Source organism: Clupea harengus, chromosome 3 (assembly GCF_900700415.2).
Source record: "Clupea harengus chromosome 3, Ch_v2.0.2, whole genome shotgun sequence".
Classification (NCBI taxonomy): domain Eukaryota; kingdom Metazoa; phylum Chordata; class Actinopteri; order Clupeiformes; family Clupeidae; genus Clupea; species Clupea harengus.
In genome coordinates, this window is record NC_045154.1 from 26,941,218 (window position 1) to 26,957,913 (window position 16,696).

Here is a 16,696-nt window from a genome sequence, read left to right on the forward strand (position 1 = left end):
GGCTTCCCCCTTGTCTGGAGCAAGAAGAAGAGCAACAGAGCCATTAAAAATGGACAAGTGAGCTTTCAGGTTATAGGGAATGTCCTGTAGACATTCTTATTTTTTAGAATCCAGTGATGTACAAATCAGGGGTACATTGTATTAAATCAGTCCTCCACTGACTTTGAAATTCGTTTGAATTATTACTTCCTGTGTGGACGCTTCTGAACAGTTTGTGTGCATTTTGATTTCAAAAGCTATAATTTACTTCATCATTGACATCATTGGTCATTGTTTGCTTGTTTGATAAGGGCAGATAGGGCAGTGGATTTACGGCTTGTTTTTAAAACCTTTTCATTCATCCAATATAATGAGTGTCTCCAGGAAGCAACCGACTGGTCTCTGAGCCCTTAATATTGATTCAAGTCTGCCATTGTTGATACAGCTATTTCAATTGTAGTGGTCTTTCTGTAAATTCAATCACGGCTTGCAGTTTCTGTTTACTAGACTAGTGAGCCATTTACCTTCAGCGCTGCCTATGTCGGCTTGCTTATCCCAATACTCAACGTTTTATCTAAGTAAGACTCATTGCCCTGTGCTCTCGGGTGTTATTCACAAACACCGGGTTTTTAAGGGAATTGGGTTAAAAACTGCAACAGCATCAACAGATCAATGCTAATTGTCTTGTTGGTAATGTGGAGTAAAGACCAGTAATAAGTACATTATTTTTCCCCACCTTCAGTCTGCCTTTAGCAATTAGGGAAGAGTTGGTTCTTGTATTGGAAAATACCGTAGAAAGTAACATAAAAGAAGGAGGAATATATACAATCTAAACCTTCCAAAACTGTTACCAAATGTTACATCAGACTCTATTGTCTGAACTCTATTTGAATGTTTGGTCTGAACTCTAGTCTTGTCTAATTGGATCATCTGAGTGTCTTATCATGTGTGTGATGGCAGAGAGTCTTACCTGTCTTGTGGAGGGAGGCATTGAAGAGCAGAGAGAACATGATGGTCCAGTGTTGAGCTCCTCTCTTGTCTGTCTGTGAGTCTCATCTGTCAAAGCAGGGGCGTCACCACACAGGCTGCCTGCGACTGAGACAGTGACGTCCTGCATTGAAGTGTGTGTGTGTGTGTGTGTGTGTGTGTGTGTGTGTGTGTGTGTGTATGTGTGTGTGTGCGTGCATGAGTGTGTGTGTGTGTGTGTGTGTGTGTGTGTGTGTAGTTACCTGTTTATAAGTGTGTGTCTGTGTGGACAAAGTGTTGTCGATCCTCTGTGCGTGTTTGCTGTTTCTACGAAAACGAATGTTCTTTCAGATATGGATTAGCATAGAATGTATTGCTGGCAGCCGTATAGAGTTGAGATATTGCATTGCAATTATTGATCATTGAGAATGCAGTAGCCTATTATTTTGTTATCTCTGTAGTGGGGCTCAGCTGAGTGATTTGCTGTGACCCATTGTTGACCACTAGGTGGAGACACTTACACATTCATTTTTATAGCAGCACCCAGCATCCCAGGCACATAAGCACAGGTTATGACTCTTCAGTATGCTTTGCTTGCTCACATTGCTTACATTTGTAGAGAAAATGTTAAGGCACACTCTTAACCCCATGAACACTGAATAATGGATGTTGTGCACATGTTAGAGTCAGAGTGAAAGAAAGAGAGAAAAGGTCTCTTTTGCACTCTCTCTCTCTCTCTCTCTCAAACACACATTCACACACACACACACACACACACACACACACACACACACACACTCTCCTCCCCATCTTTATTCCACTCCCTGGCCTGACCTGCATTGTTTATTCTGTCCGGTGCAGTGCGGCTGACTGGAGGCAGAGGGCTGAATAATCTTGCTTTGGTGAGGTTAAGGGCCTGTTCTCTGGCACTTGGAAGGAGGCCACCTTGTTCTGCTTTGTTGATGGCTGTGTGTGTGTGTGTGTGTGTGTGTGTGTGTGTGTGTGTGTGTGTGTGTGTGTGTGTGGCCCCTGTGCTGTGCAGTGGCAGGCTGAATCGAGCCTCTGATCTGCTGATACTCTCGCCACTCGCTCCCACATTACAACCACGGCCCCACCTCGCCACTCAAGGCAATTAAGTTCAGCCATGCAAATCGATCCAATTACACCAGCGAGATGGACCCTCAGAATTGCACAAAGGCTTCTCCACCTCGGTCGGCACCTTCATCCGGTGCAGTAACATTTCCCCTCTAAAGGGAGCTACACCCACCTTCAAAGAGTCCTCAGTATAGGCAGGCAGGTTAAGCTGTCGTGATCACTGTGAAAGCAGGTGTCGGAGCATAACAAGGAAATGTGTCATGTCATGTCAACTCATCAAACTGTGATAGAGTGTAGGCCTATATAATTCATAGACTTCACTCATCACGCTGAGATAAACCTTCTTCAAGGCAGCACAATCTATGAGATTTATCTTACATCCATCCATCCATCCATCCACCCAATGTGCATTAGGCCCTCCCTTTAAACTCAGACCCTCAGAAGAGAGCTCCAGACGTAAGTCAGCATTAGCCCAGCATGCTTTAATGAGGGGAACATGTACCTGGAATGACAGCCGGGGTCCATTTCCCGTGGCATGCTTGAATGCTAAGCACCTGCGGTGCTCCCACAGCTTACCGAGGTTGCATGAACACACGGCGCTCATACACAATGCTAATGGGGAGATTTAGCTGGCTCGGTAGTGCAGGTGTAGTTAACGGAGTAGCGCCAGGGCGTTTGAATGCTAATGATAGGGTGTTGGGGGAGCGGCGAGGAACTCAGACGTGACGGGGTAATTCCTCTCCTGCCACTGCAGATCCACCTGTTCTCCGCTGGGACGGACTGGCTCAGCACGCCGGATTGCATAGTGGCGCTAATGGGGAGGAGCACAAAAGGCCTTTCTCGCTTCACGCTGTGTCTGCTCTCATAAGCAGTATTTTAAACGATATGGTGTCTTTTTCTTCCACAGTCTAGGTTGGCAGCCCTATTGTATTTCTGTGTCTCATACTTATTGGAGCAGGGTTTATAATAGGCAAGCTAGTTTAACTATCTTTCATGGGCTGCTTCAACCCAGACCACAAAACTACATTGTGCATACCTTAGGTTTATCTCTCCGTCACATGAACATATACCATTAAAAATGAATGTGAATATGATATCCAAACCAACTGCCTATATTAACATACCTAAAAAAAAGGTGAATTCCTGCAGGCTGTTGTTTTTCGGTTCAGAAGGGTTAGAAATGAAAAAAGTCCTGACTGCAATCTCTGGCTGTACAGAGGAGGCAAAGACAATGATGCAACGTTCCATTCCTTAAAGGAACTTAGTTATATAGTTTGAATAGTTGGACAGATGGTTAGTGAGATACTTATTAATGTTAATTATGTTTTATTTTGAGAATATAAGGCTTTATTGTCTGGACTTGTCTTCGTTATAAATGATTTACATACTTGTGTGGGGCTGGGCTGTAAGTTGTTCCTTCCAGAAAATGTACATTTAGTATTTACTGGTTGAATGTGTTATCTAACCGCGCACACAGCTTCACTTGGTACATAGAGTAAAGCTCTGTGCTGGGGCCTGTCCTTTAGTCTGTTTGAGATCTCTATGGTGCAGAATAAACATGTAATATCCTGATGTTTAAGACACATAGGGTTGATTGTAGTTGACAGCAGTTGGCAGCCTACTCAGTGTAATTTTTACAGCCTTTGTTCAACTAAACTTTTTCTTTCACTTTTATGGCAGACCCTCACAGGATATGGTCAGATTCCGTCTAGTCCCACTGCAAGGCTGGGAAAGGGCCAGAGATATATGTACTTTACAGTAAGCTCCTCAGTGTTGTGCAATGAAAGCAGGTATAAATGACTGCCTTGTCAACTTAACATATTGCATTGTTCAAAACATTTAAAAGTGGAGGGGAAAAAAAACTCTGTTTAATAAGGTCGTAAAACAGTTCCTCCGGGACTTAAAACATTTGCCATGAATCATGAAGCGGTTGCTGCTTTATGGCAGGGAAACAAGGTGAGTGCGAGTGCGTGTGCGAGTGCGTGTCGAGTCGTGTGTGAGGCAATCTCACAGATGTCGCCGGCCAGGCCCTAAATAGGAAAATAAATTGGCCAATTGTGGCCCCCGTCAGCTGCTTGCCGGCTGCCACGATGCATCCGCACCGGGGCAAGGCGAGGCACCCAGGGGCCATAACTCAAGCTCCCACTGCACCACTCACAGCCAGAGCAGGCGCCGGCCTGGACCCCGCGGTGCTAGATGATCAGTTTTATTAGCTCTGTGTGCATTTCAGTTCATTAGTGCTCATCATAGGTGAATGTCAGAGGAGCTGCTTCATGTCTAGGGTGACTAGTTGCGATGAAGGCAGCGGACTGATGAGACTGGAGTTGTTGAAGCGGATGCAACAGAGGAGGCATGGCAAAGCAGGGTTTTTTTGGGGGGGAGAGTGCAAATTGGTGCCTTTCAAACCGAGAGATTGTATGCTTTAAAAGCATAATGTTGTCTCTTTTCTAAATTGGTTTTCTCTCTGAAAGTCCCTCGGAGAGTGCCTGTTGATGTTTTTCCTTTGCTTTACAGAGTGACAGATGGACAGCCTAAATGACCAGCACTGAAAGGACATACTTTTCCTCATCAGCATGCATCTGTGTATTTATCTTTGTCCATTTCATACTCTGTAATACCAATGCTTAACAAATGAAGTGAAACAACCACACACCACACTTGTATATCTGGTCTTCAATAACTGGCTTTTATTTTGATCTGCTTCCCGTTTGTTGATTGGTATCCTTTGGATTAACAGTCAGGTTCTGACACCCCAGTAGCCAGTGAATGAGATGTTTTGGTGTCTCTGTAAAGGTTGCTGTCTTTACCTGATAAAGTTTCACAAAGGCCTACCTGCTGCTGAACAGAACTCACACGGAATGAAACTGTACTCATGCATGAAATAGGTATTTTAATTTTTCACACAGAATTATACCATTGTATAATAATATAATCTGAGTTGGCATATCACTTATGGCACATTACGGTAGACTAATCGACATTATCAGAGCTTTTGCTAGGAAGGGATTACTTAGCATTCCATCCTCACAACTGTGCCGCATCACAGGAGAGTGGGAAGGACACAATTATGCATTCAGGGCAGGCGCCTGAATATCTGAATCAATCTCATGCTCTATTACGGCGATGTTTCCCAGTAATTTGATTCCAAAGCAGAGACACAGAGAGAAGCACACACAGGTCATGAATGTCAAAGCAATCCTTCTAATAATGTGAAACTTCATGAAACGCAAGAACGGTGGTCTGACCTGATTGCTTGCAAAGAGAATGCCCCGCAAAGACTTCAATTCTTAGGCAACAGACTGCTTAACATGAATGCCATCGAATCAGGACTGGTAATTGGTCAGTGGATGACAGGAGTTAAGCAGTTCCATTGTGAATGTCATGAATGTTAAACAAAACAAAATCATTACTCCCTCACCGTACTCATTCAATCACAAATGTATACAGGCTGTACCTGGACAGATCAAAATGCTTTGTGTGGATAAATAATTCTGAGTTGCTTTGTGGGACTCGTATATCAGAGCAGTCTGAAAGCTTTCCTGGCAGTTTATGGTTTAAGTGTCTAGACACTGCTCAGCGATGCCAAAGCAACCCCCCTCCTCTTTCAAAGTTCAGCAGCTTCTTTTAATCATGTTCCCAGCACAACAGTAAATCTCTCAGTAGGAGCTTTATTGACGAGGATGCTTGCGCTGCCTTTCATCTGGGCCCATTTGCCTCTCCGAGCCCCACAGCCGTATCGACATTTGAAAAGGAGATACAACTGGCTTTAAGGGTGTCTAATGGCTCTCTTCTCTCTCGCCCGTAGGTCGATACCTGCGTCTGAAAATGTTTCGAGAGGACCACGGCTCTTGGATGACTATGTTCTTCAGCACCATCCTCTTCTTGTTCATCTTCTCCAACATCTACAATCTCCTCTTGCTGATGACTGGCGGCATGGGGTAAGGCTCAGCTGTAACCGCCTCCTGTTTGAACCTTTCTTCCGTTTTAGATTTGAATGAGTGATCGTTCAGGACTGTCTGTTGACTGACTGTTGTTAGCTCAGTAGCAAGGCTGCTCATCAGTCTGCTGTGATGGACTTCCTCTCTAACCTGCCTCTTCTGCCTGTAGCCAAATCCACCATTCATTTAGCCTTCAGAAATGTGCTCCATGCTCTGTCTTTTGGGTCAGGTTGTGGAATGTGTCTGTTTCTCCTAAGCAGCAATAAACAAACAAACATTTTATTGCGCAAAGATACAAAATGGAGTACCATCAAGCACATGTGCAGAGTAGACTCACAGCAACATAGAGTAGACAGAGAGACATGTCATTTCTCGCACAGATGGAAAGCGTTTCCCAGGACACCAGGTTACCAGGAAACGTAGCTCCATCAAAGCCACTCACAACGCTCAGCTTTTTTTCTTTGTCTTTAAAAGCCATCAATATAGCGCTGAACAGACAAACCAAATGGCCTTAGCCGAGGCTGACAGCAGCCTCCGCCATATATTACAAGATCCGTCTCATTTCACCTGTGTCTTCTCGGCATAAAGCCACTGTAAAATATGGCCATTACCATGGGGTTGGGGGGTACTTTTTCGAGAGATGGGAGGGATATGGTTGTGTGATCAGCCCATCTCTCACGCTGGCCTGAGCCCTGACAGTGACATCCATCATGTCCAGCCTTGGTGGTTGGCTTAGGAAAAGGAAACGCATCACTGGGTACGAGAGATCTGCAGAGACCAAAAAAGGGGCGTCTGGCTCAGGAGGAGAGCAGCCCAGCCTGGCACAGCTTGGCGCTCTCATATCTGTTAGCAGTGGGTCGTCTGTCACTCACGAGCAGAGATTGCAAAGTTGTCAGCTGGTCAGCTGTAACGATGCAGTTTGGAATTCCAGGGTCATTTTTGCACTTTACATTGTTCCATTATTGGTAAAGATGCTCTGAAGATCTTTAATCTTATAGTAGTATAATAGTTATGTTTTGTTTTTTAGATGAAAATTAATTTAATTAAGTATCCTATTCTTCCTATTTCAGCTTTTTGGTGGTACGAGAGCTGAAGCATTCCACAGCTGTATGGCATTTATATATTCCCCTGGTCTTCAGTGGCCCATAGGTGGCGCTGTGGTATAGTGATAGGCTGGCAACTCTCCTTAAAGCTGTAAGTGGCCCCAGTGCTTCACTCAATTCTGGTCTTTTAGCTAATGCTGCTTTTCCCAGTCTTGTGATTGGTTTGTTTAAACAACTCCTCTTGCTCTCTCTTGCGTGTGTACATGCAATCCCCCCCCCCCCTCATCTCATTCAATCTCTCTCTCTCTCACTCTCACACACTCAATCTCTCTCTCTCTCTCTCACTCTCACACACTCTCTCTCTCTCTCTCTCTGACACACACACCCTCCGTCCTATCAGCACTTCAGTGAGGACTCCAGCTCTGCCACAAACAATTAGTGTTTACATCTGTGTTGACAGCAGACCTGTGAGAGGCCTGCATGCCGTCTGTAGCCACACGCCCCACGCGCCCAGCTCCAGAGCGGAGCTGCCGTGGGACTCCCCTCCGTTCACAGCGCACCCCGAGCAGGGGTTAGAGGCTGCATGGGACGGGGAGGAGGACGGAGGAATGGGGAGGAAAGTCAAAGGGGTAGCAGGGGAGTGAGACAAAGACAAAGAGGAAGAGAAAAGAGAATGAATAAGAGGGTGGAGAATGAAATGTGTGTGTGTGTGTGTGTGTGTGTGTGTGTGTGTGTGTGTGTGTGTGTGTGTGTGTGTGTGTGAGGTTAGGGGGACATGAGAGGGAGTGGGGTAGGGGTGTGTGTGTGTGTGTGTGTGTGTGTGTGTGTGTGTGTGTGTGTGTGTGTGAGAGAGAGAGAGAGTTTGCTGGAGGGAGAGGAGAGGGAATGATTTCACTTCTATTATTGCAGGAAAAGGCTTTTGATCTATACCCAGGTTTTGCCTCTGCTCTTTTCAGCCCTTAAGATCATAGCTGGTTTTACAGCCAAGAAAAAGACAATTGTCCCTCGTAATTTTATTTCAGAGAGAGGTTTTGTCTAGCAGTGAGGTATGCTACTGAATAATTGTATCCCTTCCCTCCCTCCCTTCTGGCACTTGATTATCTTGGTGAATTACATTTCAGATTTTACAATGAAAGCATAGTGGTCACGATCATTACATGTAGCCATGGAGATACCCCCCTCGTTCAGAGAGGAAGAAGCTGATGTCTACTGAACGGGCATGCTTCAGATGCATCAGTCAGTAGGTTAATGCTCTTTAATGAATTGTTCCATATATAGGCAGCCATTGGGTAGGGCCATCTGGTGTTATACAGCTCAGTATGTTTGCTGCATTTTGGGCTCTTTTAATTTCCCCCTTTATGCTTAAAACATGTTTTTCTGATTCAACTCAATATTTACAGTGTTTTATATTTGTAATTTGTTAATTAAAATTAGAGGAATCATTCAGCAGTGCCAGAAGATGATTGGTCTTTGTAATTTGAATATCCTCAAAACAACAAAGCACTATAGATATGAATTTGAATGAATACAATTCTAGAAAAGTTTTCTCTCTTACCAGAGACCGTTCATTTCTGCAATGAGTCCACAGCTGCTATAAGTGCGGTTTTCTTTGCGCCTGTGCGCGCCTGTGCGCGCCTGTGCGCGCCTGTAACTTCTGTAATCTTCCCTTGCCCCCCCCCCCCTCTTTCCCTATGTGTGTGTGTGTGGGGGGGGGGGGGGGGTCTCACCTGCTGTCTCTCCTCTCAGAATCCCATCTGTCGCTGCTGCGTCTCATTGATATTCTTTGATTTCCTCTGACCTTTCAGTTGACTGCCTGCTTTATTCACAACACATGGCCAACCTCACTCAGCACAGCATCGCACCCATCGCCTGAGTATTCACCCAAACAAAATGGCATGGAAATGGAGGATCTGACAGACACCGTCTAGCGTTTACTACAAGATCACCCAGGCTTTGGAGGCTGTGGAGGAGCTTGAGGACTGCCTGAGTGAGGAGAAGGGTAGACCAGGACTGTTTGGGCCACTGGCGAGCTAGCCCAGCTAAGGCCTAAGTCTATGTAGCCCCCAGCTCAGTTTTTTATGGGATTATAGTCAGGAAACAAGCAACTAAGGAGAGATTGTAGGCTTGTTCTTTTTAGAACTACCAGTCAATGAGCATAAGGGAGTGGTGGAGTTTAGTGATTTTAGTGGTTGAAAGACACTAGATGTGTTTTCATTTGAAATGCAATAATGTCAGTATTTCCAATTCTGCATTTGGGTCTGTTTGTGTATGAATGTGTAATACCTCATGTCTGTTCTGGTTTCAGTATTTTGTATTCAGTGGCTGGCTTTTTGCTGTGATCTGATCCAAGTGTTCATGATGCACGCTACTAGCTTATCCAAACACTTGTCAATATAATTTGGATAGATGCTCATTAGCTACGCATTTAACCCAATTTGAATCCAGTGGAACATTTCCAGAACACATGGACACAGTAAGTGAGGAATTGGCAGAGATTGGCAGGCCACTAGCTAATGCCCACTAGGCAAACCCACTGTGGGTTATGTTAGTCTTACAGTGTCATGATCAAATAATCTGTTACATATGCATACACATACAGGCAGAAACACACACACCAAACAGACACTTGTTAATCCAACCCATATCTGGGCTTTTCAAATGCTTTCAACTGTTAAAAACATTCAGTTGGTCATGTATTGTGTATACCTATTATGCTCACACCCACACACACGCACTGTAAATACACAGATAAAAATACATACTTATTAGCACATGACATATCTGCTCCATTCGTATGATAATACAACTGTCATATTAAGAGGGGGGATTGTGGCGGCGAAAGCTTAGAGGCCTGCTTCTGTCGGCCGCGCCTCTCCGAGCGCTGTCCCGTCATCTTACAGCGCCATCATGAGCATAAATCACCCCCTAATTAAGCAGTGTTATTTAATTAAGGCCGCCCGCTGCACTGAGCACTCATTAATCACGCCCAATTTGGAGGGAAGACTTCGGATGGTGGGGGGGCATGTGTGGTGGTTGTTAGTGTCTGTGTACGTGTCGGCATGTGTGTGTGTGTGTGTGTGTGTACATACTTGTGGAAGTCTTTGTGCCTGTGTGTGTGTGTGTGTGTGTGTGTGTGTGTGTGTGTGTGTGTGTGTGTGTGTGTGTGTGTGTGTGTGTGTGTGTGTGTGTGTGTGTGTGTGAACATACTTGTGAAAGTCTTTGTGTGTGTGTGTCTGTGTGTGTGTGTGTGTGTGTGTGTGTGTGTGTGTCTGTGTGTGTGGGAGGTTAGGGGGACATGAGAGGGAGTGGGGTAGGGGTGGTCTTCTGGGAGCCCCTGTCACGTCTGCAGGAAGACAGAGGGGCTGGTGAGACTGGGTAGAGCTGCTTTTTGTGTCCTCCGCTCTGTGCAGACATCTGAAGGGAGGGAGGGAGCGAGGGAGGGAGCGAGGGAGGGAGCGAGGGATAGAGGGAGGTGGAGGAGTGCAGCCCTGAGCTCTCCCTGAGCTGGGCTTAGGCCCTCTGGCACATTGTCTGGCTGTAGCCCGATTCCCCCTCGTCCGCCGCCATGCCTGTCCTTCAGCTGCTCACATGTGAGCTGGACTAATGTGCCGGATCGGCAGATTTCATGGTGTGGGTGTGGGGTTGTGTAGTGAGAGAGAGGGCTTCCTCTGGTTTGGTGTTAGGGGAGCGACACTGAAGAGCAACACGCTGGCGCTGGGTAAAGGTACAGGGTGCTAAAGCAGAGCGGGGGGCTGTTTGACTCGCTGGAGTTTCACCCAGTGGCCTGTTTTCTCTCTCATTTCTGTACACAAACGTACACACATGGGTGGAGGCTCTCAAAATCGATATTGTTCTGACACACACGGATACACATACACAAACACGCGCAGAGAAACACATACCTTCTTGGAGAGCCGGGTCTGGGTATCTTCATGAATCTTCATGAATTTTCTTCTCTGGCACTTGATCTCTTAGTGTCACACACTCTCTCTCACACACACACACACACACACACACACACACACACACACACACACACACACACACACACAGGCACACAGGCTCTTGCCAAACAGGAGATACGTGTCCTATCCTGTCAAAATTGATGTTCAAGCAGAGGAGGTAGTGGTGCGGGACCGATGGTTTTCAGCTGCTGGTGCTGAGAATAGCAATGTCTCCAGTCCACAGCGGATCAATATTGGATGTGTGAAAGGGCAAACACTGTTGGTCCACAGCCCATCACTTTCCCGGCTGCGGGGCCGCTGGTGCCTCAGAAGTCCGGGGTCGTTGATCATTTCAGCGGCCATGGCTCAGCCTCGCCCCAAATACTGGGACCTCCTGAAATGGAGCGCACGGTGTGTAGAGAGATGGCTGGCGACTTCACAGGGTCACCGGTGTTGGTACACCCTGGAATTCGTTTCATTGTGTGGTTTCATCAGGAACTTGTGTAAGCGGTCAGCACCTCTCCTCCAGTCAGTCGCTGTAGCTGTAGCCTGATGTCACCTGAAGTGGCGTACTCTGACCTGGTGAACCTGGTGACCCCAAGTCACCTAGGGCTCCCTCTCTCTCTCCCTGATCTCTCAGGAGAGCAGCAACACTCTTTTTCTCCCTGTTGTCACGGAACAGGCCCTTGCTCTCTTTCTCCCTGTTGTCACGGAACAGGCCCTTGCTCTCTTACCTCTACTGCTCTCCAGCTCTCGGACCTAAGGTCCCCCTTCACCGTGTAGTCTGCTAGGGGAAGATGCAACAAACTATTTTTGTTGCGGCAGCGACTGCCTACGATTTCTCGTTAGCCAAGAACGCACCGCTAACCGAGAGTAAACAAGTTCAGTGCGAGGAGCTGCAACAGAAAATTCACTATCTAACTCAAGCGAGCAAAGCAAGTTATCGCCAAGACGACCTGTGAACTCTGCAAGTTGTTCCTCCGATCTGTACTGAACAGCAACTATAGCATTCGACCTCAGAACTACAGCCATTTCACCCCAGCTTGTACGTACGTTACACGTACATTGGCCTTCAACATAGCCACACATGCGGAGAGAAGACTCAAACTTTGTGCTGCTCATAGGCTAGTTTTTTGTCTGATATCACATGCATGCTCATGACCGTGCAGACACATGCACGCAGAACTCCAAAAACCAAACAAAGAAACAGACTCACATTCTTTCTGACACGCCCCTGACAGCGCACCCTTGAGCGAACATGTTTGCATACTCACACACACACACACACACACACACTCCCTCTCCTTCACATACTCACACACACAAACACACACACTCCCTCTCCGTCACATACTCACACACACACACTCTCTCTCCTTCACATACTCACACACACACACACACTCCCTCTCCTTCACATACTCACACACACACACACACTCCCCTTTAGTTCATTAGTTAGGCATATCTAGTTACAAATTGTATTTTACTTATGATCATTTTGTAAACAAATGTTTTTGATTTTTAATATTGCACAAGAGTGAATGCTGCCAACCTCTTCTATTCAGAACTCCCAAGACCTTCAACCTTTACTAGCTACTGATGAAGTCATTTTGATTGGAGTTATTCATTTCATTATTAATCAGCTCCACATTGACAGATTAGTATATTTTATGAGACAGATTTATGAGACTGATTTGTGACTGATTTTGACGACTATGGTAAACCCCACATGGCGCCCCCATGCATTGAACTTAATTGATCTGCTGTTGTGTTGAATAGTTGATGCCTATCCAATCGGGTGAGATCACCAACATTTTATTGGTGCTAGTACCAACATGATCTTGGTGGCCATTAATACTAATGCCCAATTGCACCCAGATTTATTTGGCGCCCTTGCACAAGGTAAGGTATCTACATTACTCTGGTGCCTGTGTGAGGCTGGTACCTATTGCACCTACACCAGATACCTTGTGGACAACTGATGTCTGTAGGATGACAACTGTGAAACCCAGTGAGAATTGTAAATGCACATGGCAAGGACTCTTTGGCGGACTCATGTCCGCATGTACAGAAAGGCTAGGTGTTAGTGGGTGGATATATGTGTTGGGACTTGCTGCCCACACCATGTGAGAGTGTTTTCTCCACATCATCACCGTTCACCACAGGCACTAATATCCTTGACATGGACTCAGTGTTATTGTCACTCAGTGCAGTTGTAGCAGAGCTCTGTGGTAATTATATGGAGCCTCACTCCTCCACTGTCATCAGTGCATAAATTCAACACTGGACAGGCTGGTTTTTATTGCGAGCAGCATAGAAACGTAATGCTTAATAGATAAGGGAGATGTTTCCCCTGTAACAAACTGCTTTGCTTTGGGAAGAGAAGCAATCAACATGAATCTGTGCCTCGGTGAAACAATGCAAAAAATCAACATGAATCTGTGCCTAGCGAAACAATGCAAAAAATCAACATGAATCTGTGCCTAGTGAAACAATGCAAAAACAGCCATTTGGAGAAGGTTGCTCCCGTCTAGAGGGAGTTGCTCCTCCAACATACATATTCATGGGAATGACTCTGACCTCTGGGGCTCCTGGAGTAGCAGTGTTCACACTCAGTGTTGGAGTCTGGCTCGAACATGTGCTCCGACGAATGGAAGAGACATGACTGGCCTTGAGCATTTCTATTCCCAACCTACAAATGCCCTCTGGACTTATAAGAGTAAATTAGCATTAAAGCGAATAATCATCTTAGCCAGGTACACGAGACGAGCTTAGGTACATAGGTGCCTTGATTTTCCATATTCCCAGCGAGGTATTTGTGTCATGCATGCAGAAGCGCCCGCGTTCGACCTGCTTTTTCTCAACCAAAATGGGTGCGTTTCGTCGGAGCCGGCGCCGGCGCCCGTTTTTTATGAACGAGACCATGATGAATTAACAAACAGGCAGCAGGGACAGGCACTCGCATGAAGCAGAGCGTTGGTTCACGCTAGGTGGAGGCGAACGGTTGCTTTTTTTCCTGTACACAACAAACAGCATCCCAGAGGCCCGTGTCTGATCTGGGAAGTTTCTTGAGCGGCGGATAATTGCCTGGCTGTGATGCCGGCTCATTGTGTGCGCCCAGTGATGTATGGTGATGGCAAGTCTCCCTTCACCAGTCTTAATTTGGGATGGGTCACAGAGGTGTGATCCTATTCTGTCAGAGGAATTGACAAAATACAGCTCTAGTACGAAACTGTGTGTGTGTGTGTGTGTGTGTGTGTCTGTGTGTCTGTGTGAGCACCTGTTCTTGTGTGTTCGTTAGTGTCTGCTTTTGGATAGGTTGCCCTATGTGTGGCGTGTTTGAAGAGAGACAGGGACAGAAACGAGAGTCACAGAGCTGATTTGTCCCAGAAGTCTTGCAAATGAATCCGCCCACTAAAAACCTCTTTGAGCACAAGTTAGCTATAAAGCGTCTGAGAGGAGAGAAAATGCTGCAAATTTAGGAAGATGGAAAAAAAAACATCCCCACATTTTTTTCTTCTTCCATAAAAGCTCACTATGCATGGTGAGCCAGGCGCAGGGAAGCCGCTAGACGACCGTTTGAGCTTTACGAGTCAATTCGGCCTCTGGTTATTCATGGATCCGCTGCACTGATGTTCTAGCACACTGAACTCTCTCATCAGGTCATCCACTGTGTAGGCCATCACATTTTTAGCGATCATGAATAAGTCATAACCCGTTGTCTTCAATCACAAGGAATGAGCGATTCCCAAATTCCTTCTCTGTACAAATGCAGGCAAAGAAAAGTGACAAAATCCAGCTTTCCTGCACCAACATTTAACCAATTACACTCCAAAGGAGGAGTGTTTTCTATGATAAATCAGTGTTTTAGCGCACTGCCAGGCTTGACAGAGTCCACCCCCCACCCCACCCCACCCCCACCCCTCCCGAGTTATTGATTACATTTTCACTCCAAGGAAATCACTCCCTTTGGGATCTCCTTGGAAACTGGACACCATCCAAGCTGCTAAGCATCTAAGTGACTTAATGCAGATATAAATTCCCATTCTAATCAAGGGGGGTTTATTTGGTAAGGCGAGGTGATAAGTTACCATGCATCTCACGTTTACATTAATGACGGCCTGTCACGGCAGCCTAATAAATGGAGTATTAATGGTGTTTGATTTACAGCATCTCCCCCCCACCTTTGTTTTTGACAAGATTTATTATTTGACAGGATTTGTCACCAAGCCGTATTTTCCCTGGTACACGCGTCCGCGTCCGCGCTCATAAAACATAAAACCTCTCTGATGCCGTCAAGAGCCTCTCTTTTTTTTCATGAATTAACAAGCCCGGCACCGCCCTCTGTCTTTTAACTGAAAGTCTTCGTTATGCAAAGTAATGTGAGCTAATGACTCCGAAGACGGGAGGAGCAATTAGCGTGAACTTCAGGAAAGGCTTGTTAAAGCTGTCTTAGTTCTCTAATGGGATAATGGGATTACCGTGCCATAAGTACCGAGATTGGAGAGCATTGGTGGCGCTGCTATGTGTTCCCCTAGGGTGCCTAGTGGTGAACGTGTTTGAACATGCAGAACTCATTTGTCACAAGGCCATTAAATATGTTGTAGGTATGGAGTGAAGAAGTATCCTGACAATCGAATTTATGTTGGAAGAGATACAGATAGAGTTTGAACATGGAGCTCAATGAGGCAAAGTAGATAGAGCAATTATCAGTGAGTCTCACTTGAGGAACAGGTATGTGTTTGTGGGAGACTGCCCCCTATTCTGCACCCAGACAATAAAACAAGAAAGAGAAGGGGCCGATTGACCTCCAAGTTGAATTACCCGAAGGCGTCTCATCTTTTCTTCATCCTGTTCCCTGACATTCTTCTGGATGACATGAAAGAGGAGGAGTGCTCCACCTCCGCTCAGCCCCCTCTCCTCCATCCCACGTCTGTCAAACAGACCTCGCCGCAGACACCAAGGCCGGAGTCACACAACAAGCAGGGCTGACCCACTTTTCTCAACATGATACTACCTCAGGTGGAGAATGCCATGCGACCAGAGACCCTGAGCTAATGCTTCGACTCAACCTGCACCAAGGGGAAAGAGAGGGATAGCCATTAACAATGCATGGGCACACTTCTCAGCCAAGGCATAGATGCCTGTCCGTACCTTATATGTTCATACAGCACACTGTAGGGGGGGGGGGGGGGGGGGGGGGAGCTTTTTTTCTTTTGTCTTTGTAATGGAAACTTTTTTAGGTTGACTGCTAGTAACCTTCTTTTGTCTTCGAATGACTCTACCTCCAGCCAAACAGTGGTTTCTGGCGCTTGAACAAAGATTTTGCTCTGCACCTGGTGCCAGACTTCAATGAGACAGGAGACGTGAGGGGTTCTTTGTTCTAATTGGCAGCAAAAGGAGTCTTCTCCAGAAATAAATTGGAGAGGCACTTGAATCTTGTCTTCCACCTACATAGACGCCTATAAGAAGGATCTTTTAAGCATGCATCGTGTTTTAAGCATGCAGTATTTGACGTGACAGTTCTTTATCTGCACATTGTACTTGAGTCATTTTGCCTTTTTTCTTTTTCTTTTTTCATATGGCTTCTAAGAATCCTGGGTCATTAAAAGGTGATGTTTTATTCAAAAAGTGTTCAGCCTTGAATACAACTACTAGTTTGTCAGGAATCTAGCAAGGGAGCTAAATTAAGTTAATGTATTTCAATTCTGTCTATGTTATAATCATA

At 45.9% G+C, this 16,696-nt stretch overlaps 1 protein-coding gene across 4 annotated transcripts in view; it reads left to right on the top strand.

The window, feature by feature from the left end:
• tmem117 (transmembrane protein 117) overlaps nt 1-16,696 on the top strand; it is a 35,725-nt gene that overhangs the window by 8,953 nt on the left and 10,076 nt on the right. For all 4 annotated transcript variants that reach the window (XM_031565210.1, XM_012837343.2, XM_031565209.2 and 1 more), the window contains one exon: nt 5,846-5,978. In XM_031565210.1, the coding sequence (XP_031421070.1) occupies nt 5,846-5,978 (133 nt within the window). The remainder of the gene's footprint in view (nt 1-5,845; nt 5,979-16,696) is intronic.